The sequence below is a fragment of the Tauraco erythrolophus genome, chromosome 4 (genome assembly GCF_009769465.1).
Source record: "Tauraco erythrolophus isolate bTauEry1 chromosome 4, bTauEry1.pri, whole genome shotgun sequence".
NCBI lineage: Eukaryota > Metazoa > Chordata > Aves > Musophagiformes > Musophagidae > Tauraco > Tauraco erythrolophus.
This window is the reverse complement of record NC_141468.1, coordinates 59,677,398-59,699,836: the sequence shown is the minus strand read 5'-3', so window position 1 is coordinate 59,699,836 and position 22,439 is coordinate 59,677,398. Positions and strand designations below refer to the sequence as shown.

Genomic DNA, 22,439 nt, shown 5'->3' with positions numbered 1-22,439 from the left:
ACCGCAGCCCGCTCAATAAAGGACCCTCGGCCTTGCCACGGACCGCCGCCCCCCCCGCCCGCCAGCCGGGCCCCCCCTACAAGGCGCTCCTTTGTGCGGGGAAGCGGGAGGCGGCGGGGCCGTGCCCCGGGGGGGCGGGCGGCGGCGGCCCGCGGCGGCGGCGGCCCGGGGGGGTGGGGGGGGGCGGGCGCGCCGGGGGAGGAGACAGACGGGGAGGGCGGCACAAAAGGGGCTGCTGCAGCCCTGCCCGCCGTTGCCGGCGGGGCTCGGCTCCGCATCGCATCCTATCCTATCCTATCCTTTCCCTTCCCGCGGCCGGGAGGAGGTGTCGGGCCGCTCCGCGGAGGAGGCGGAGGAAGGCGGCGGGGGGCTGCAGCCTCGCCTCGCCTCTCCGCGGCCGGCGCCGAGCCATGCCGGGGGGCGGCGGGCGGGCCGGGGGCGAGCGGCAGCCTCGCCCCGCCGGGGGCCCGGCGGGCACCGACCCTGCGCCGGCCGGGGGTGAGTGAGAAAGCGAGCGGGCGGGCGGGCGGGGGGCAGCGAGCAGCGCACGCCCGCCCTACGCGGTGGAGCCGCCCGGAGCGGCGGGCGCTGCGGGCAGCGGCGGCGGGACCCTCCTCGGTCCATCCTCCCTCCGCGCCGCTGCCGCCACCTGCAAGTTGTGCCTCGGCCCGGGGGTGCGGCGTCATCCCCTGCGGGCACTGCCGGAGAGGCTTCCCCCATCTTCCCGCTCCTTATTTATTTATATTAGTGTTATTTTTTTATTCTCTTCCCCCCTAACCCCCCCCATAATCCCATCATCCCCTGCTAGGGAGCATCGGCTATGGGGAGGAGGGAGGCGATGCTGCCAGCCCCCTGCCCGCAGATGCGGGCTCGCCGGGGACGGAGGGACCCTCTGGCCGGGGCACTGCAGCGAAGGCCCATCTGCTGCCCGTGCTCGGCTTGTGAGGAGGGCACGGGCTGGGGATGCGTGCCAAGCCTGCAGCAAGCAAGAAGGAGTAACAGGAGTGTGTGCGTGGGAGGGAAAACGTACATACAATATATGTGTATGATCATCATTGAATGTCTCTGCTCCGTCTCTGCATTGGATTGTTACAATCCCCTCGTTGGGGGCTGGCTGCAAAGCAACCTGGGCACCCAAGCTCTCCCCACTAGGGCTGTTGGGTTGTTTGTGGGCTGGAAATAGCTGCGTGTCCTGCTGGGGTGGCACGGGCTGGCGTAGCTCTGTCCTTGTGAGTTTCGTTCCCCGGGTGAGCGTGACAAGGGTGGTGGGGAACACGGCATCTGCTGCAGCTCTAGACTTGCTCAGACAGCTCAACAAGAGAAGGAGTGTGGAGCGGGATGGAGAGAGGCTCCTCTGAGTGCCTCAGCCTGTGGTTTTCCTCTGGGGATTTCCGCAGGCTGTGTTTCTGAGCCCTGCCTATTTCCCAGAGCCGAAGCTGGGGTCTCACACCTCTCCCTTCCACCCTAGGACAGAGCTCGGGTCAGGAGAGAGCCTGCCCAGCTCTGGCACGCAGCGTGGGTGCTGAGCACCTCCCCTCCCAGAGAATGGCCCTCCAGTTAACTCCAGATCCCTCCCCTTGAGTGGGAAGTTCAAGCCCGTGAAAACACTCAGTGGCACCACTGCTAACAAGTATGACTTGAGTCATCAGGAACCCCCAGCCCTGTGCAAACTGAATTTCGAATTCCCACCTACTCCTGCCCCTGTCTCTCCCACCCCAGCAGGGTGTGAGTCAGCCGGAACTCTTCAGGCCCCCTCCCCAAATGTTGGCTCTCATGCTCTGTAGATCTTGCCTGCAGAAGCAGTATTTGAGTCCAGTTGGAGCCTGGACTTAGGAATCACTTGCAAGTCTCTGTTGCAGGAGGCTGGTTGCTGCCAGCTCCTCTGGGAAGAGCTGAAATCAAGCAGGACCTGCCACTGCTTGACTGTCAGACATGGGAGAGCCGTCTTGGAGGGGAGGAAGAACCAATGGGCTTCCCACCCCCCAGGACACCTCCAATTTCAAAGCCCTCCTAAACACAGCTGTAGTACTTGTGCTGTTTTTCTCAGCTGCAATAGTAGTGATGGGAACACATCCTCCAAGCTGGGGTGGGAGAAGAGTAGTCCTGTGAGCTGTTGCTGGGGAGCCTCCAGCCTCCCTGTAGCGATAGAAAGCAGACTTTGAATGAAAGCCATTGCAAACTGCAGCACAGGAGTGAAGCTGCTACTCTGCCACTGCATGTCATAAAAGTCCCTGGAAGATTTATAGCCTCTCTACACCCTCGGGTGATTTTTGCAGTAGTGGTAAGAAATCCACTGCAAGGTATAACATTCCCTCCCTATGAGGACTCTCGGTTACACCTGCATATCTTGTTTATTAATGCCCTTGATATGGCAATTATATCCTTAGGAGAGGGGAGGGATTCTGGCTAGCTGCAGGTGAGTTTTCTTGCCCTGCTTCTAATGCAGTGGCCCAGCTGCCGCCTTTTGTGCTGGCATACCTTTGGTCTGAGGTGCTGCTGATGCTCGTCTACATTGGAGGTGCCGAGAGCGTTGGGGACCGTTTCCAAACTGGGTTCAGGGACTGAGCTGCTGTCTGCCTCCCTGCGAATGCTGGTAAGGTTGGAAAAAGAAAAAGTTGCCTGCATGGCACACAGGGGTTGCCTTAGCAAGGAGGTCAAGAAGAGGAGGTGGAAAATATTGCATGTGTTTGTGTGGATGTTAGCTTCAGGGGATGCTCACAACTGTAAACATTTATCTAGAGGACCTGTGTCTGACATGAGACAGGGATAACTGCTGTGGAGGGTTGCTGGGCTGCTCTGTGGTCACAGAGCCTGCTTAACTTAGAGCATGGTTAACAGCAGCCTGCACAGATACACTCTGTGTTTGCCTGGGGAGCGTACCTATGAAGTTTGTGTGCTCATGCGCTTCCCACACGCCTTGTGTTTACCTTTCTCTTCCTTCTCCCACGCACAACTGGTTAAGTACGGCGTGACTTTGTGGCCTGCCAGATTGGTGTAACATGCTTATTGCATGTCTTTAAGGAATGCTTGTGTGAGAAACGTGGGTGAGTGTTTGCTGGGTGCAGGTAGCAATGCACACAGGTCCTGCTGAGTGTGCTTACCATGGAACGAATGGACTTTTGTAGAGTTTATGCCTGCAATAAATTCGGTGTTCGTAAGCAGTCATGGGTACGGCAGTTGTTCAGGACAGCACTTATAGATGTTGTTGTGCATGTTCAGTATGTGAAGGGCACATTAGGACAGACAAGTTTCTCTCTGTCCCTCTCTTGCTTTGACCTGCTAGCAAGCAGAGATAAACTTTATCTCGTGGCAGGGTTTGTAGTTGAGTTTTCAGCTTGCTGTGTCTGAAATTCCTCCTGTCTTGAGAATAGCATCTTTAAGGTGCACCTGCTATCACAAATTGGCATCTTCCCCCTCACCCTTGCATTGGACTATAAAGGCAGAGGAAGGAAGCGGGGGAATTTGGTGATGGATAGATGGGGCAAGCTGGGCCAGCATTCATTCCTGCAGGCTGATTAGGTTTTAGGTGGGGTTAGTTGCTCTAAAATGAGCCCTTTGTACATTGTTGGAATCTGTGACCCAATCACTGGGACGTAGCTGGAGGAGGTGGTGCTAACGAAGGCTGGTACAGCTGACAATAACTCAGCAGAGAGGATGGTGGAGGGGGGTACTGACTGGCACAAGATGCATCTGCACATCTTTAGGTTAGTGTAAGGTGACTCAAAGGGCTGGTTCACATTATCAGCCCTGACTGTAGAAGAGTGTGGCTAGTTGTCCCTACCTGCTTCTCCGTACTGTGACTGTCGCCCATCAGTTCTGCAACAAAAGGTCAGGCTGCACTACGTTTTTTCTGATGACAGGATGGTATCTTGTGGTACTACAATGAAGTGGGATCCAAAATTTGGGGAAGGTAGGCACATGGGGCAGTGCAATGCAAGGGGATCTGGGGGTACGTCTGAGCAATATCTGCTGTTCCCCATTCTGGATGCTCTTGGAAAGGTGGTGACACATCTGCAGTGCACACACAGACTGTGCTGCTGGGTCAGTGCTTCAGCGTGGCCTTGAGGAGCCTTGGCAGACCTGCGTGGAGGGGGCAAGCCTAGGATCGTGGGCAGCTCCGAGTCAGGTTTGTGGTGCTTTGATGGAGTTAGGCGAGTGTATTGCTAGGGCTGGGCTGTCCAGGTCAGGGTTGTACCACAGTAGCAATGCTGTGCAGGGTGCCAGGACCTAGTGCTTATCCCAGGGGCTAGGGCAGAGTTGCAGTCACAGAGCTGCTGAGTTCCACCTTCTCCTGGAGGAGGTGGGAAGGGATGCCAAGTGCTGGAGCAGCAGTGTAGGGTGCACAAGAGCACTCCATGCCTCTGCCCCTGTGAAACGGACTCTTGTTATTGCAGCTCTCAGAAAAGCATAAACATGATTTATTTACCTTCCTTTTCTGACTGCTCCCTGCAGTGCAAACCTTTTACTTCCCTCAAGCACAACAGGTACCTCCTGCTCTTCAAACCTCTGAACACCTGGAGCAGGGCGGGTGTATTTTTGTGCTCAAACTTGCTCGGTAGAGCTGATCGGTGAAAGGGAGCGTAGCTCTGCGTCCCAGCTCTCATCAGGCAGGCTGAGGGAAGAAGCAGCATGAAGGGAACTGGCTGCCTTATAAAAGCAAGGGCTTGTTTTTGAGCTGTGATTTCGGAAGCGATTATTCCCTGCTTCAGGATAGCAAGAGTTACCTGAGCTGCCTGTTGGCGTTTCGTACTGAGATAACCCCCCCAGCTGAATAGGCAGCTTGATGAGCTCAGTTAAAGTTCCCTGTTTCCCCAGGTAGGCCCGTGTCTAAATAGGCTTTTTTTTCTTCCCTCCCTCCAAAAAATCGTCCATGGCTGTGGAGTATGACCAAACTGAGCTCTGCCAGCAGTCTTTTTCAGCCTGTAATGCACAAGGTGCAAGCAGCAGGAGAAGTGGATGTGGCTGTCCAGAGGGAGAGAGGCAGTGGGGGCAACTCTTCTTTCTGAGAGTCGTCTCAATGTGTTGCACTTTATGGCAAAGTTTTTCTCCAAGGGCCTCAAAGCCACCCATTAAGCTTCTTTTAATTAGGCAAGGCCCTTACCTGGAGGTAGAAAAGTGTCTCTTCCATTTCCCACCCAGAGAAAACTGAGGCATGCAGCAAGGTTGCAGCACGCCCAGCAGCACATGCAGAGGCTCAGCAGGAGAGCAACAGCTGAAGAGGGACATTCCTTGTACTTGCTTTGCCACTGGCCGTCTCGGAAATCCCGGAGAACGGCTGGGTGCAAGTGCTGAGCCAGGGGTTATCGATAACTTTCTAGTCACCACTTGGATCCTGCTGCCCTTTTCACTGCAGATATCGCTGCCTCCTTGATCTGCTGCCTAATCTATAATCCCAGCTCCCTGCTGCCTTTCCCTGGGAGTGCTGTTTTCCCCTCGGGGTGTAAATCCTTACAGGTTGGGCCAGGGTTAGCAAGCAGAATTAGACCCTTATCTCTTTAAGGCTTTGGGGTAATTTTTATCTCAAGATATTGCTGCATGTGTCTTGCACGATACCAAAGCTGCAGCAAGCAGATTTGAAGCATACCGAAAGACTAATGCAAATTAGACCTGCTGCATAACGGCTCCAGCAACTGTGAAACCTGTGATCTAAACGCAGGTGTCTGCTACGCTGACTTTATCTGCCTTAGAATCCTCCGTTTCGGCATGCAGATACTGGAACTGAACAGAAAGCAAGAGAGACAGCATGGCAAAGAGACATGAAAGGGAGTCTCTCTCCTAGATGCTGAGCCCTTTAAGAAAGAAGGGGAAGGTAAGCTAGGGCCCAGAGATTTTAAGCTGGTTGTGCTGAGGCTGAAGAGGGCTGTGGTAGCACTTTTGATTCGTCCTTCCCCTGGCACAAATGCTTCTAGCTGGGCAGCAGGGAGAAGGAGGAGGACGGAGGCCTGTGCAGACCGAGCATGTTGGGCACAGACAGATCTCGGAGACTGCGGGAGCTGGGAAAGGTAGGGCTTTGGAAGAAGCGCTTGCCTGCACAGGGGCTGAGAGCGATGGTGCTCGCTGCGTACGAGGAAGTCCTGTTTTCATGGAGCTCCGAGGCAGAGCAAAGGGCAGGGTAAATCAGGAGAATGGTGCCCTGGAGTGATCAGCATGAGCTGCACGCTGTTATTTAATGACCCCATTGCCGAGGGGAAACCTCGATGGCCCTGATATTTGGGAGGCAATATCTCCGGAAGGCAAAGGAGGTCAGGCAGAAAAGCAGACTGAGATTCTGTCTGCTTTCAGCTCAGCATTCCCTGTGCGTTATTTTGTGCTAGCAAAACTGCTCCTTCCTTACTGCCTCCAGCGCGTTTTCAGTTCCCTTTTCTCCTTCCCACCTGTCCCAGCACTGCTGTTCTCCCCACTTCGCTGTGCCCGTGCTGTCCAGCTGCAGCTCTCGCGAGGGTAACTGCCATGGATGGAGGCAAGATGCACCAAGCAGCCTTGCTTGAAGGGGACGTGATTTGCTGCTTTTCTTCTGGGGCCCATGTGAGGTCTCTGGAGAAGAGGTGGCTTAAAGGAATTGCTGTTTCCGCGTCAGCCCCGTGTCCCCAATACCTCCTGTTGTGCTGCTGTTTGGTGCTGACCTGACTGTTAGCAAGTGGCTTGTTGTGCTCTCGGATCTGTGCTATTGGCACAGAGCCTCTGTGGCCTTGAAATCCCTGTCTAGCAGCAACTTTCGGAGCAAGGGTTGACCACACCTGCATTCAGCTCGGCCAGGGGATGATGGGATTGCTTTTGCATAATTTAGTCTCTTGAATTATTTATAGTGCATTGTGCTCTGGAACAGAGTCTTCTCGCTTCCCCTGAGCGCTGGGGAGGAGGGAAGGGGAGTTTGTCAGGCATCCAGAGTCTATCACTTAGTGATGAGAAGTGGCTGTGGGTTCCCCTTCTGCCATGTTTGTTCCATATGCCTCTGTGCAGCTGAACTGCCCTGAAAATCCAGTTCTGGTTTCCACATCACTCAGCTGTATGGTACTGCAGAGCATCTCCATGGCTTGGGACTGTGTGAGAGGTTCCTGAGTTCAGAGGCCCCATCTTTGCGGTAAAGAGACTGTGTCAAGCTGAAGACAGTGAATCTGGAGCTTGGATTTGGTCCCTGACTCAAATACAGTGCTGTGCTGTGGATGTGGGGCAGGGATCATCGGGACTGCTCTCTAAAAAATTCAGATGCTTGAGAGCATTTTTTTCTTTCGAAGGCCCATCTTGTGCTGCCAAAGCGTTTTAGCTTTGGCATGACACAGCTCGTTGGACTTCACAAAAGATCATCAGGACCTGAAGACTAGAAAAATCAGGTGGTTGAGCAGCAAACTGTGCAGCTGAAATTCCCATCATTTCTCAGAGACTAAACCCTGAGAAGCAACCAGCTGAGGGCAGAATAAGACTGGGGCAGCTTCTTACAGGCACTTGCAGCAGAGGAACGTCGTGAAGATGAGCTGGGCAGGCTGAGCACCCACCCCAGCGATGGATGAGCTCAATGCCCGTTGGCCCTCTGGCTCATTATGGCAGGTTACTCTACCATGTGGATGGGCTGTCCCACTCCTGCCCTGGTGACTTCAACGTGACTGTGGCTCTCCGCCCTGCATTGCACACCCTTCTCATTCACCACCAGTTTTCATGGTGCGCTTACATGTTAGTTTTGTTCCACCTCCCCTTCCTTTCTGACCCGGCCGTGGCAACTGACTCCTCAGAAACAGTTACAGTTCAATATAAATGTTTGTGTTACTGAAAGGGCTGAGGGTGGAGAGGGAAAGGAACTTGACCTGTAATCAAGTGATTGTGACAGTAAACTGCTCTGTCGACTGTTGAGCAGAAATGCTCAGCTTCCCCGTTTTTATCTGCACAGTGTTGGTTTGTGGCTTTTGCATTTGGAGAAGAGCTGGCCAGACAATCACCAGATGTCCCTTGGACAAGCTGTGCTGTCCCACCTGGCCCTGGCCTGATTCTCAGGTTCTTCAGCCTGAAACAAACCCCATTTTTTCATTGAATGGTTTTACCTCTTGTCAGGCATGTCAGCAGCTGGCTAAATGCAAAATTCGTCCTCGTCCTTCTCAAGAAAATAAGGCAATTTAAGGGAAGAATGTGAAGACAAATGGTCTGAAAACCTTTGGAATGTCCAGGGTGGCATTTGATTTCACTGATGAAGACTAGCTCTCTCCTCTTTCCCGTAGACCTGCTTCCAGCCCTTTCCACTTGGTTTAATCCAGAGATCAGGGTACCACTTTGCTTAGCGAAAGGGAATGTTTGTAGAGAAGAGGTAAACATATTGTTGAGACCCAGGCCTGCTGCAATGCCTGTAAACAAGATCCAGCCGTCTGTGGGAGGCAGAAGAGAGATTTATGTGACCCTGAGTTCAGTGCATTAGGGGGTTTTTGATTTCATTCTGGGAAACTGCCCCTTTCCGTGATACCATATGCCTGTTACCAGCACAAAGCTGTTACTGAAGATTTGATTTGTGTGGATTTAATCCGGGGGGGGGGCTGTGATGCTGCAATCAGAAGGATTACATAAGCAGGGGGTTGACTCTGCAAGCCGGAGCCTGAGGTGCTCTGCAGAGCCCCCGTGCCCTTCGTCCACCCCAGAGGTGGGAGTCTGGGCTGATTCGCTTCTGCCTCGGGGCGAGGCATTGAAGAGCTCTCTGCCTATCAGCGTTTTCTTTCTGAAAATAATAACAAAGTGAAGTGGCAGCGGGGGATCCAGGCGGCACTGTGTCGAGGTCTTGCCTCAGTCTTGAAAGAGGAAATGAAGAACAAAGGCAGAAGAGACAAATAAATAAGGGTCTGTTCTTGGTCCAAGAAAAATTCCCATGGGTTCGTGTAACGTTCTCGAGTTCATGTAACATTCTCGGGAAGACGTGACGCTCCCAGGGCTGGAGTTAGTTTTCGAGAAATAAAGGGAAAGGGGAAAGAGGGGAGAGAATGAAGCCTGGGGGGGCGGGGGGGGGTGTCGGGAATGGGAGGAGAGAAGGAAGGAGAGAGAGAGAGACACCCTAGAGAAACCTCTCAGCATGGAGTCAGGTTTCTGTTCCCGATGAAGAGGGGTTAATGCTCTTTGCATGGGATTGGCTGGTCACCAGACATTCAGAGAAGAGGGGGATCTGGGGGCTGCCAGGAGGGACCCCTGTGGCCTGAAAGGAGGGGAGGAGGGGAAGGAAGAGGCTGGGAATGCTCTTCCAAACAGTAATAGATCAGCTACTGTGGGAAAGTGAGCGCACTGCCAAACCCCAAGTGGTTGGTGATGGATGGGGGAGGAAAGAGGGGGGGATGGAGGGCCAGCTCTTCTCCGTGGCCGCTAGGATCTTGCTGCTGTTCCATGCCTCTCTTTATTTATTGTCTTCCTGGGGTTTAATTACTCCCCTCCTTGATCTGTCTTGGAGAGCTTTTATCCCGGGGATGCATAAACAACTGCCACCCGCTTCAAAAATAGCTGGAGGCAACGTGGTTTTTGCTTGCCTGCGTGGGTCTGTGCACTCTACCCATCACCATGGCATCAAGCTCTTCTTGCCTCTTTCCTTCTTTAACTGCCTCACTCCAGGCCCGCAGGGCATCCACCTCACGTTCTTTTCGGCTGTTTGACCTGCGTCTCCCAGTTGCTTGGGCTGTCACCCGGTCCCCAGGAACTCTCCTGCCTTCCTTTGCACAGGATTTATGTGCATGGTCTGGCATATATCTGCCATGTGCTCTTCACCCATGGAACCTCAGCTTTGAGAGTAATCTGACGTCCCGTTTTGGTGCTGTTCTCAGGATTTGTGACTTGTACTCCACTTGCTTGGCATACATGGACTGCCTGCCAGGGTCTGCTTTGAAAGGAATTACCTGCTGCTGCTTCTTCCAGATCCTTCCTTGAGATGTACACCTTCCCTGATGCTGCTGGGATGGATTAGCGAGCTTATGACAGTTGAAGAGTGCTTAAAGGCCTATAATTTTGAGTGTCTGAAGATGTATCTACATGATACCACTGTTTTGGTGTGGAGTGAACCAGTGAAATAATTTAGAAAGTTTCTGCTGGTTACTTCTTTCTGGTCAGCTGCTTGTTCCCATGTCTAGGCACTTTTCTTGAAGTTTGTTTTTAACCCAGTTAGATCTGCTGCTGATTTGGCTTTACAAAGACGACTTTCATACGACTGACAACTTGAATTCATACCGCTGACAACTGTGGGGTGGTGAGCTGTGAAGGTGGTGAGTGAGGGGAGAGAACCTATGGAACAACAGCCTGTGTTACCACATGCCTCACTTGAGGTCTCTGGAAGCATCATTTTCTTTTATCTTCAGACAAAATGGTTTTGTCCTGTTGCTCTCTGCAAGACACCAAGACTAGTTGGGAGTTCTCGCATACTTCTTTGATTACCCATGGCCTGTCCGAGGACATAAATTGCTTTTTTTTTGTAGTGTTTGTCCCTCTCTCCTTTCCTATTCCTTGTCTCATGATGGAGCATTCCTTCCCTGTAAGGCACTAAAGTCAAGAAGCAAAAGAACTAGCTAGCTCCATTTGCACTGCTGTAGCTGCTGCGCTCTTGAAGCAGTGAGGAGCAGTAGTACTGTATTTGGCTGGGAGAAAGGCCTTACATCTCTGGGGGATATGTGCGTGCGTACTGCGGAGTGCAATGTGCAATGCCTCAGCTCGCCCTCTGATGTCCTGAGAGACCCGATCTTGGAGCCAAGTGATGATGCAATCTCCAGGGCCATCGCAGGAGTCTTTGTGGAACCAGATGTTTTGAGGAGGCAGTAAGCAGGGTTGAGGAAGAGTCCTCTCAGGATATCAGGCGTAAGCGAAGGAGAGAAGAGGATAGTAGAAGTGCTGCTTCTCCTTTAGCAGAAAGAGTGCTTAGACTAGTGGTGCTAAGAAATTAAAACTGTGGATTCTGAGAGTGTCTGAAGGATCAGAGTGTGCCGAGGGCATCTCTAGAGCCATGGAAATTCCTATGGTGAGACTGGCTGTCGCTGGAGAGAGGAGATTAGTTACAAGGGAGCCCAGTACAGCTGACGGATACTGAGAAGAATATTTGATAGATTGCAGTGGAGTTGGAAACCCAGCTTGAAGTTTTCTTTAGCATGGAATACCATACCCTTGTGATGTCCAAGTACTTCTTGGATAAATTAAATCGGTGTCTCATAGGCCGTTATTGGATTTCAGTAGAGTTTTCTAGTCTTCTCTGAGCAGATCTTCTTTTAAACCGGGGGCTGGAGAATTATATAATTATGCTGCTATTAGTATTATGGTAGTTACAGTAAGAAAATCTGTTCAAGTGGAGGGTTTTATAATGGACTCTGAAGGTGTTCAGATGCTGGTCTGTTCTGCTGACTTGTGGAAGATCAGTCTTGAGCCAAAATTCTGTCAATAAAGACCTCTTTATCACCAGGTCCCAAGTGCACTGTACAGAGGGCTAAGAGCTGCTTTGTCCCAGAGCGTACAGCTATCTTGCTGTGGCTGGAGGTGTGGCATCTAAAATAACCAAGGCTTAGTCCACCAAAGAGCAGGACAAGACACTTGAGAGAGCAGTAGAAACAGTGAAAGCCCATGGAAAGCGTGGAGTCCAAAGCTACTGTGCTTTCAGGAGTTGAAGAAGTGAGTACCCAGGGTACTTAAAAAACTGGAGACTTTGTGTTGCATCCATCTTAGTTTCTGTATGCAGCAGATCGTAGCTACTGGCACGGAGCATTTTGGTTTCCTACAAGAGCATGTAGGAGAAGAGAAGCCTGTTTTCTTTTTGACCACAGATGCTTCTGGTTAGTTGAGACCTAGCAAGGCCTTGCTCACAATCCTGAGGCTTGTGGTTGATACATGATGTGTCCACCTTCAGTGGGAAACCTTGGTTTCTCAGCTCTGCTCTCGCCCTTCCTTGGCCAACCTCACCTTAGCCTTGTGTGGGTTCACCCTTTCGCCGTCTTTTTTTCTCGATTCAGTTTTCTTTCTGGCTTGACGGCACCCATTAATGGTGTGTGGATGGCTGCTCTGGAAGTCAAATGGATGCCATGGTGGTGCCCTGTTGAGAGTGGTCACCTTACATTTCTGCTTACCTCCCTATTGAAAGGGAGGGGAGACGCTTAGGACAGAGCCTGGCTCTCCTTTAGCTTGACCTTACTTGAAGAGTGGCTGTGCTGGGTGGCTTGCTCCACCTGGTTGCGCAGGCAGCAACTCAGTGGCACCTTGTGGTCAGTTGCCTCGAAGCTGCAAATGAAACGCATAGCATGAGGTATTGCTGTTTTGCATTAGCGCTGCAGGCAGTAGCTCTTGATAAAGGTCGTGGAAGAATGTTGTATTCTGTCCTTGAAACTCGAACGGAAGCCGATATGGACCTGCTTGCATTCAAACCACCTTGTACTGTCGCTCTGCCAGAACTTCCTGTTGACATCCTCCTAGCTTGCAGTCCCTGAAAACACCATGGCATCCTTCACGTGACGGAAATGCTGAGCCCTAGGTACCTTCTGGTACATCCTACTTCTCTCCACTTTCCCTGCTGTCCAGCTTTGTAGGATAATCTTCTCTTCTTATCCTTAAGCAAGGCACAGTCCTGCTGTCCCTGAGATAGTCATGTTTCAGTTGTAGACAAATAGTAGATTTTATAGTTTCTCCTTATTTCTGTAGTTGTTTGCAGGACAAAAGTAATTTGACATCTTGGAGCGTTTTGAGGTGCTGTGACTCTGATGTGTGTTGTGATGCCTGTGCCCTGTGGGTGGTAGTACTAGTACTTCAGAAGTGTGGAGCCTGTTCGTTTGTCTCTAGCTGGCAGAGAGAGAGTTTGGCCCTCAGTGTGGAGTGGGGGATGGAAGTCGTGCTAGATTTTAATCCGCCGCATGAAAGCGATTCTAATTTGAATTGTTGCTTTGTGTTGAAGTGTCTGAGTGATGGGCAAATATGTTACTGCATGGGTGTTATGGGATAACTTTAGGCAGAGGAGATGAGCATCTCTGTATTGGGGGGAAAACCAGAAGCTCCTACTCTGACTTGTCCTCCACAGCAACTTTTCTCTTGTCACCACAGGAGAGATCTAGGGAGTCTCGAGTCTTGTGCCCTACAAGGACGAAGCGCGAGGCATCGTGCATCCAGCGGCTTCTTGCATGGCCTCTTGCCAGTGTCCTCCAGAAGAGAACATTAGCACTGGGGAATTACTAGCTCTTAGTGGTGCATTTCTTTCTCTCTGTCTCCTTGAAAATCAGGATATGATTTCAGGATGGTATAAATCAACTGGTCACTTGATATAATAGCAAAGTAAAATGGTAACAGGTGCCTGGGATAACTCATATGCATACCACTTCTAGCTTTCCTCCTTCTCTGAAAGCCCTTCCCCTGCATGGTGGAGACATAGCTTCTTCAAGCAAGGAAGTATCAAAGGAATCCCTTACAAAAGAAGCTTTCAGCTTCTCTTGCTGAGCTGAATGTTGCTGAAGCAGTTTACAACTGCATGTTCCCTGAAGAGCTTTGTCTTAATGGAGCTGACTGTCCATGCGCCTTCTGGCTTTTTTCTTCTACTTGAACATTAAAGATTTTCTTGCTGCTGTTTTTAACCTGACAGCAACTTGATTGCTCTCCCTGAGATCAAGTTGACTTTTTTCCCCCTCCTCGCTCAAAATTGTCAGAAGGGAAATATCTCTTCTTGGTTTTCTGTGTTCCTGGTAACTGATGGCTGCTTTGTGACACAGGAGTGGGCTCTTTTATGACACGCTGAGATGTCTCCCTAACTAGTACTCCTTTCTCATTTCCCCCACACATAAACGTTCTGGATGGGGAAGGTGGGTAATAGCATCTTCCTACCCTGCTGGCCTTTGTCTCCAATTAGCTGCCTCTCAAAGACATGTCTTTCACTACAGTGCTGATCAGAGGATATGGGAAGAGATATGTGATTGATGTTTTTTAGGATCTCAGCCCACCCAATCTCTCCACTCTCCAGCAGAGGAATCCCTGGCATGTGAGAATGGAGGTGGTTCCCAGGGAAGATGTTTGAAGAGGACATAGCTTGCTTTGGTTCCTTCCTTTTAGGAAGGGATAGGAAATGGGTTCATGTTCCCGCTCCCTAACGAAGACAACTGAGCAGTGAAAATTGCCTCCTGGGACATGTCAGCAGGAGAAAACAGCAGAGGGTACTGCAGGGCCAGCTTGCTTTGGCAGAGCTGCAGGAGAGGACTGCGTGCACCAGCCCGGCTCTCCTGGGTGCAGACTGCAGTAACGGGGAGGCAACGCAACTGCGCACGGGCTGAGTTTTGCCAGTGAGTGAAGAGCTGCAGAGCCGTGTGCCGAGCCTGGCAGATATTGATGTATGCAAGGATCAAGTGAGGAAGCCATGCTTTACTTCCTAAAACCACATGTCCTGCTATGTTGACATGGCACACCACACCCAGGAAGCGAAGCAGTTTGTCAAATGTCAAGAGTTACGACCTTTTGTCTGGGAATTTCCCGTGGCATGCGGAGCATCACAGCTATCTGGGAAGAATATGGAGACAGGCCTTGCGTGATGCCTTCAGCACCTGTCCTCTGTCCTGGGCTGGCCTGGAGGAAGCTGGCTGCGCTGCATTTGTGTGTCCTGTAGGAACTGGAGTGAAACCAGCATTACCTGGCAGCTGTTGGGATTACCTTATTGGAGCTGGCCAGCCATTCATCTTGCCCAGGTTTCAGCATCTGAGAGAGCAACCTGATGCCTGGAGTTAATGCCTCCGAGAAAGCACAGGACACCTGACTGGAGAAAGCTGTACTTATTTACCAGCGAGGGCCACTTTTTCCTGCCAGCCAGTTGCTGCTAATTTAGTGTTTTCAGCTTCCTGTGCCCTCCTCTTCCTCACACTTCAAGACAGAGCAAAAACTGGTGACATGCAAGGAAAAGGCACTAGATGCTCTTCTACCTTGCAAGTGATCTTGCAAGACGTTAACGGAGCCTTAAGAAAAAAAGAAAAATAAATACCCTGAACTCAAGAAGATGTCTGGGGGCTTCTGCAGCCCCTGTTTTGCCCCATGAAAAAGGCTTGACAGCAAGTCCCAAGATGGTTTTATGGTTTTGAACAAGAGAACATCCAGCCCTTCATGGCTGGACCACCACAAAGATAGCCTCCCACCAGCTGAGCCATGACCAGGCAAGTGAGATTGGGCTGTCGAGCCATGGCAGGTGGGTGCAAGAGATAAGGGCCTGCTGTGGCATGGTGCCCTGAGGAGAGCCACCATGTCCTCCTTCCCAGCCCATCTGATAAGGTTGCCTCCTGGGGGCACGCAAAGCCAGGACCCTGCCCCTCCACTGACCTGTGTAGTGTCAAAGTATATCAAAAACTGTAATAAACATTAACAAAGAAGAACAAGCTCTCTGTTTGTTTGTTTGTTTTCTTGTAATTTTTTCCCCCCTCTCATGGAAATGCAGTAACTTTTCTGGCAGCTTTAAGCATAGTCCCCTCCTTCAGAGATTGATGTGGCACTCCTCACTCTGTCACCTGAGAGCACGGGGAATTGTGTTGATGGATGGTGGTTCTCGCTAAAAAGGTGACCGAAAAGTGTCCAGAAATGCTTTTTGCTGAGCTGTAAGGTATAACTGTGGACAACCTCTCTACCAAGTCCATATCAGAGCCATCTGTAGAGAGCCAGATATGTTCTCCTTTGGGCAGTTGCCATCTGTCTAAATGCTTTATGGCTTTTCACTTCAATATTAAATTCTCTCCAAGTTAATCAGTAAACGCACTTTGCTGTATTTTACTTAATACCCTCTGAAGCAGTGGGAGCAGTCTGGGTGCTTCTTCCCTCTGCTCCCACACTGGGGCATGTTGGCCATGGGGAGCACCAGGGCGAGGGAGTAGGACAGTCCCTGCGAGGGGCGTGTGGCATGGGGTGGCTGCCCGTGCTCCTTGGGAGGGAGCACTGCCTCCTGCGAAGGCGTTGCTGGCACGTGTGCGCTCAGCAGAGGGTTTATAAGTGATGGCACAGGGGTGTGGTGCCTTTCAGGAACTTTGGCCCTGGGAAGGGGACGGCACTGGGGCGGAGCGCTGCCATGGGGAGGGAGGACAGTGGTGGATGTCGCATGCGTGGGCCTTGGAGGGGGTCTCTGCCTCTTCATCTGCTGCTGCATGAAGGGTTTAATGCTCCAGGAAGGAGAGGACAGCCTCTGCATTGCACAGGGCTTTTGGGTGACCTTGTTCTCCTGCCCACCTTTGCTCCAGCCTGCCCTTCCCTAAACAGCAGGAGGTGAGCGCCTTTTCTCCTTTCCTTGGGTGAACTTAGGTTTTTTTCTTCTTTTTTTTTTCAGTCCTGTTTCTGGATTATAGTCTTCAGTCACTTCTCTGCCTGACAGCAGCTCTGTACTCCCTGCCTGAGCTGGAGGAGAGGTGGTGCAGGGAGCAGATGAAGGCAATATTCTGCGTTGTTTGGAGGGAAGGGCTCTGCACTGCTGGCTTCTTGCTGGCCTGATATGGATCTGTCATTATGGCACAGCATTACCAGTGGAGACAGCTAGGCATATTTAGCCATCTTGATCCAGATGCAAAAACCCTCAGCATCTAGTCCATATAAAACGAGAAGCAAAGGGCAACATTTGGAGATACAATGAACTTGAGAAGGACGCAGCAGAAGAGTAAAAGTGACAATTATTTTTTTTTCCTGTTCCCCATGTGAACTTGAGTAGCGTTTTCTAGGAAAAGGGTGTTTTTAGGGCGTGTGTTGAGCAAACACTGAAAAGATCTGGGGAGTATAGGTGTTTTCCTGGTTCTGGCAGATTGGCTAATGATCTTGGTCCTTTAAAATTGCCTCTTACATTGGTCGTATTTCAGCCGTATACCCCCTACTCTCTCGTCCCTCCTGCTTTCTGCTCTTTCTTCATCTTCCTCCAACCTTCTCACGATGAAGGGCCTGAGGAAGCCCACATTCGTTTTGTTTCCATCAATGAATAGAGCCAAATCTGCCAAGTGCAGTGAGTTCACTTAATCATAAATTCCTGTTATTCTGGATTTCCTGCCTTTCTACCCTGTCACCAGTGCCTTTCTTGTCTTTGTGAGTTTATAAAACTGACTGATATAGAAGAGGTTCAGACTTGGTGTAATGCAGCTGAGGCAAAAGGCCCACTGAAGATGGTGGGGGCGGGGGGAGTAGTTCTTGGATTCAAATCTGGTGAATTTTCTGCCATCCACAACTGATCTGTCTACCACTGGTAAACTTTTTGCACTCAGTAACTATTGAATGTGACTTTCTTTTTCATGGCTTTTCCACAGGATGAAGATGAGACGCCATAAGCTCTTTCTGACTCTCTGCATGGCTGGTCTCTGCCTCATCTCCTTCTTGCACTTCCTCAAGGCCCTTTCCTATGTCACCTTCCCCGAGAGCTGGCTTCGCTTAGTCCAACCTCGTCTCCACTTCTTCTGGAACAATGCCCCCATCACACCTCAGGTCAGCCCTGAGCCAGGGGGTGCAGAGCTCCTCCGCACACCCCTGTACTCCCACTCCCCCTTGCTCCAGCCCCTGCCTCCCAGCAGAGCCAGCGAAGAGGTGCACAAAGTTGAGTTTGTGCTGCCGGAAGACACAACAGAATATTTTGTCCGTACCAAAGCTGGTGGCGTTTGCTTTAAACCAGGCACCAAGGTGTTGGAGAAGCCACCCATGGGAGGGCGGCCAGAGGAGCGAGCAGATGGTGCAGCCTCGGGGCGGCCGGCTCGCAAGCCGCTGAGCGCCAGCGGGACCAAGCGGCGCAAGTGGGTGGAGTGTGTGTGCTTGCCGGGCTGGCACGGCCCCAGCTGCGGGGTCCCCACTGTGGTCCAGTACTCTAACCTGCCCACCAAGGATCGCCTTGTGCCACGGGAGACCCCCGGCGGGTCATCAACGCTATCAATGTCAACCATGAGTTTGACCTGCTGGATGTCCGCTTCCATGAGCTGGGAGATGTGGTGGATGCCTTTGTGGTGTGCGAGTCAAACTTCACAGCCTATGGAGAGCCGCGGCCCTCAAGTTCCGCGAGATGTTCCTCAACGGCTCCTTCGACTACACCGCCACAAGGTGCTCTACGTCTTCCTGGACCATTTCCCCCCTGGTGGCCGCCAGGACGGCTGGATTGCTGACGATTACCTGCGCACCTTTCTCACCCGGGATGGCATCTCTCGCCTTCGCAACCTGCCGGACGATGTCTTCATCATCGATGATGCCGATGAGATCCCAGCCCGTGACGGTGTGCTCTTCCTCAAGCTCTACGATGGCTGGACAGAGCCCTTTGCCTTTCACATGCGCAAGTCGCTCTATGGCTTCTTCTGGAAGCAACCAGGCACTTTGGAGGTGGTCTCGGGCTGCACCATTGGGATGCTCCAGGCTGTCTACGCTACCGACGGGATCCGTCTGCGGCGCCGCGAGTACTACACCATGCCTGGCTTTCGGCAGTATGAGAACAGCACAGGACACATCCTGGTGCAGTGGTCACTGGGCAGCCCCCTCCACTTTGCTGGCTGGCACTGCTCCTGGTGTTTCACCCCAGAGGGGATCTACTTCAAACTGGTGTCAGCCCAGAATGGGGACTTTCCCCGCTGGGGTGACTATGAGGATAAACGAGACCTCAATTATATTCGGGAGCTGATCCGGACTGGTGGCTGGTTCGATGGTACTACGCAGGAGTATCCCCCTGCCGATCCCAAGGAGCAGATGTATGCTCCCAAGTACCTGCTCAAGAACTACCAGCGGTTTCGCTACTTGTTGGAGAACCCCTACCGAAAAGCAGAGGGTGCTGGGTGAGGCCACTGAGGCTCACGTGGGAAATCAGAACTTCACCACAAAGGGAAAGAGTCGGGTGTTTTCGTCTGTTCCTTTCTTTTTTTGTTTTCTTTGGTTCTGGGTGGGGTATGCTATTTCCCCAGGGTCTCTGCCCTCCCTCCCTTCCTTCTCCTCTTCCCTTTGTCCCAGGGTGATGCCTGGGCACAAGGATTCCTCAGTCGTATGAAGGGCAGGAGGAGGAGAGATGTTGGGGACCTACTCTGGCAGTAGTGTAAAGACTTTCCTGCATCTCCTGTACCTCTCTTGCTGGCTGGAGAGAATCTCTGCAGTCAGCTGGCAAATTTTCCTCTGGGGGAGGCCGGGAGGATCCGATGGGGAGAGAGGGCAGCTGTTCCTGTCCACCCTCGTCCTTTGTGGATCGGAGCAAGCACAGATGCGAGCCTGGGCTATTCAGTGAGCGTGTGAGTCAGCAGGCACAAACCGATGCGAGTGGTCACATGTGCAGATGTGTGTCACAGGCATTTTTTTGGATGAGTGAATGTGCAAAAGCATCTCAGTATGCGTTTATTTTTTTGTATACCTCTATATCAAAAAGTATGTTGGGGAAGGGAAATCCTTTGCTTCTGAGGTGTTCTCCTCAAGATCCAGCCTCCTCCTGCAGGCTTAATGCATCTGTCCTGGGCTGCATCTTGGCCTGATGCTCTACCAATCCTGGAGCAGGCAGATGGGAAGCAGAGGAGAAAGCTGATTTTTGGTAGGTGTCTTTTTTAATTTTATTTTTTTTAAACTCCTTTTTCACCTCTGCCCCCACAACACTGCACTGGCTTGGCCCACAGAAGCTGAAGCATCTTCCCTGCAGTACATGCTTATATGGGGGCTGGGATAAGCAGCAGGAGACTTAATCAGATGGTGGGAGTGTATGTTTACAAGTGCATGGTTTCCTATGTGCATGAGTGCTAACATGCATGGTTTTGGTATGCATGTGGGCGTTCGTTACCAGTACTGGGGGGGAAGGGGACATAGTTGGGTTTGAGTGTGTGCTTTCAGGAAGTGGTGGGATCCTGAAGCGGTGATCTCTTTCTCGGCATGGATGACTTTTCGGGGAATTCACAGGAGAGGGCCAGCGAGAGCACTGACTCTGTATAGCAGCGCTACCCACGCGGGACTGTTGCGTGCCTCTGGCTGCCTCCGCAACCCTGCAGGCTCTGCCTGTTGCAGGGCTGCTGCTTACACATGCTGGCTATTCCTTCTTGCTGTTGGATTAAAAGGGAGAGGAGAAGGGCAAAGGTCTGAGTCAGCGATGGGTGTTGTGGGGAAACAAAGCCTGTCGACACATAGGATCCATCTGTCTGCTCTCAGGGTGTGAGGGAGCTTGTGAAGAAATGGGCCATGGGCAGACTCCCTCAGGACCAAGAGACTGTTTGGGGACCATCGTGCAATCCAAAGAGCATGTGCAACCCACAGGTGCAGCCTGGGCCATGCAGGCAAGACCATGCAAAGGATAGGGGATCTAGAATGACGTTAGTTGCAGCTGGTTGGGCCAGTGTCTGCTCAGAGTTTGCCAGTGATGGGTAGTCAGGATCTGACCTGTCTTGGATTGGATGGATTGATTCAGTTCATTGAGGAGGCAGATCCACATCTTCACACTTACCACCCTTCCTTAGCAGATGGCTGGATGTGTTGCCCAGAGCCTGGACTGTAGCGGGCAGAGGGTGAAAAACACCATGAGCTTGCTCTGTTAGCCTTGCAGTGGAAAGACTGGCTCGTGTTCCAAGCAGAGAAGTGAAGATCATATGGAGGAGGAGGAAAATGTTGGCATAAGAAAGAGCGACCCTGACATCAGGCCAGCTGTGCTAAAGCACAAGGGTTCTATTGCCATTAACTCACTCCATCAGGGCTCCATATTCCTGTGTTGTCCAGCCCATTCCCACCCTTGTGCCTCATTCCTTTCTCTGTATCTCTCTCTTTCTCCCTCTTAGTCCCCTCTCTAGAGAAGTGAAAAAAAATCAACAAAAATAACTTGATTGCCTAATAAGACTGAGACTAGAAGAGAATGAAATGAACATCTTTTTCTGATCAAACTGAGATGGAGTTCATCTTAGCTACTTCTGCATCTCATGAGCCATACTGCCTGTTAGAAGAACTGAAGGACCCTCTTTTTTGTTTTGTTTGGATTTTTTGTTGGTTTGTTTGTTTTAAAAAAATCACTGTTCTCAATTCTACTGTGTCTTCCCCAGAGGAAGAAAAGCCCCTTTGGGAACTGAGTGGAGGGAGAAGCTTTAGTAGGCAGAATGCTCTTCCTCCAAAGGGAAGCTGATGCAGCAGGAGGGAGTCATGGCACAGTCACAGGGTCCTTGTGCCAAGTGGCTGCATGGATGTCTTGGGCATAGAGACATTATAGAGAAATGGGGACCCAGCTGAGAAAGGAGGAGCCTTGTGTTGAGCAAGATGAGAGCAGTAGCACTGAGGCTGCAGCAGAGGGGAACGTACTTTCCTCAGGGGCAGCTGGAGGAGGGCAGGTGTGGTAGCTCATGTGATTCAGTAGCAGGAAATTATGGAAGGAATAAGCTATTTTTCATTTTTTGCACATGGAAGGGAGCCTGAGATCTACTCTCACACTTTTGGCTTTGCCTTTTCTCTGACAACACCACAAGCCCAATACCAGGCCTTGCTGAAGACAGGAGAGAAAGAGAAGTCAGTCTTTGTACGGGTGATTTGGCAGCACCAGAGCCCTGTGAAGCAGGGAATAAAGTACGTATGTGCTGAGGCTGTACCTCGTTATCTTCTACAGTGGGAGCAGCCTCTCCCCTGATACCAGCTCTTCCTGTGCATGGGCGTCCTTGGGGATTGCACTGCAAGTCATGTTTTCATTGCTGAGTTATGGCCCTTGTCTCTTGGGAGTTTCAGATGAGCCCACAGCTGCAATATCTGGATCTCCTACTCTTGAAGTACAGCCTGTTGCCTTCTCTACCCTCTTTTGTTGTTTGCTCCATCATTTCCCTGCCTCTCCCTTTTGCCCCCTTGGTCAGGAAGAAAAGGTCTTGCTGGAAGAGCAGTGCTGGGACTCTTCTGCAGGACTCTGGCCCTGTCCTCTCCCAGACTTACTCACTTTCTTATTCTTAGGAAATCAAATTTAAAACAGACTTCTGTTGAGAGGGGAAGAATGGACTTTACAGATTATACGGATTTTTTTTTTCCTTTAAGAATTGTTTAAACATTTTTGGATTTAAGGCCAAACCAATCAATGTTCCTGCCTAATTTGTCTGGCTAACCTTGTGTTTATTATCCTTAGGGAGCAAGAGGGTTGTCATTAAAAATCTTCCTCCTTGTAGCTGGAGGGGACAGGGACTAGCAAGCTGACTTTTGCTCAGGGATTTCCCAAGGTGGTGGCTTGCCCTTGTCCAGCCTTCCTGGTACTGCCGTGCTGGGACTTCCGCCACCAGTGTACAGGGGGGGACAGCCACCCTCTCAGACAACCTCCATGAGAGGGAACCCAAAAGCGTGTGGGTGTGTGGGTGGTGAGAGAGGCAGAGGAGAAGGCAGGTTTGTATCAGATCCTCATTTCCCAATGCTGAACTCTTTGAGGTGAGCATTGAAGCTCCTTGATCTTGTCTGAACCAGGGGCTGAGGTCTGAGAAGGGAAGGACTAAAAAAAAACTGTCTTACCCCTGGGCTGGAACTGGGATCAGACCACCAGAGCCCAATGTCTATTGGTTGTTGAAGACACGAGCAGCAAAGCCATGTTCCTG

General features: G+C 51.5%; 1 protein-coding gene across 1 annotated transcript; it reads left to right on the top strand.

Annotated features, from left to right (window-relative positions):
• The first annotated feature begins 467 nt into the window (after nucleotides 1-467).
• On the top strand, nucleotides 468-20,846 carry MGAT3 (beta-1,4-mannosyl-glycoprotein 4-beta-N-acetylglucosaminyltransferase). Its single transcript, XM_086611063.1, is given in 5 exon segments — nucleotides 468-498; nucleotides 17,211-17,794; nucleotides 17,797-17,934; nucleotides 17,937-17,975; nucleotides 17,978-20,846. Coding segments are annotated over 4 exon segments (1,494 nt in total). The 5' UTR covers nucleotides 468-498; nucleotide 17,211; the 3' UTR covers nucleotides 18,712-20,846.
• The last annotated feature ends 1,593 nt before the right edge of the window (nucleotides 20,847-22,439 follow it).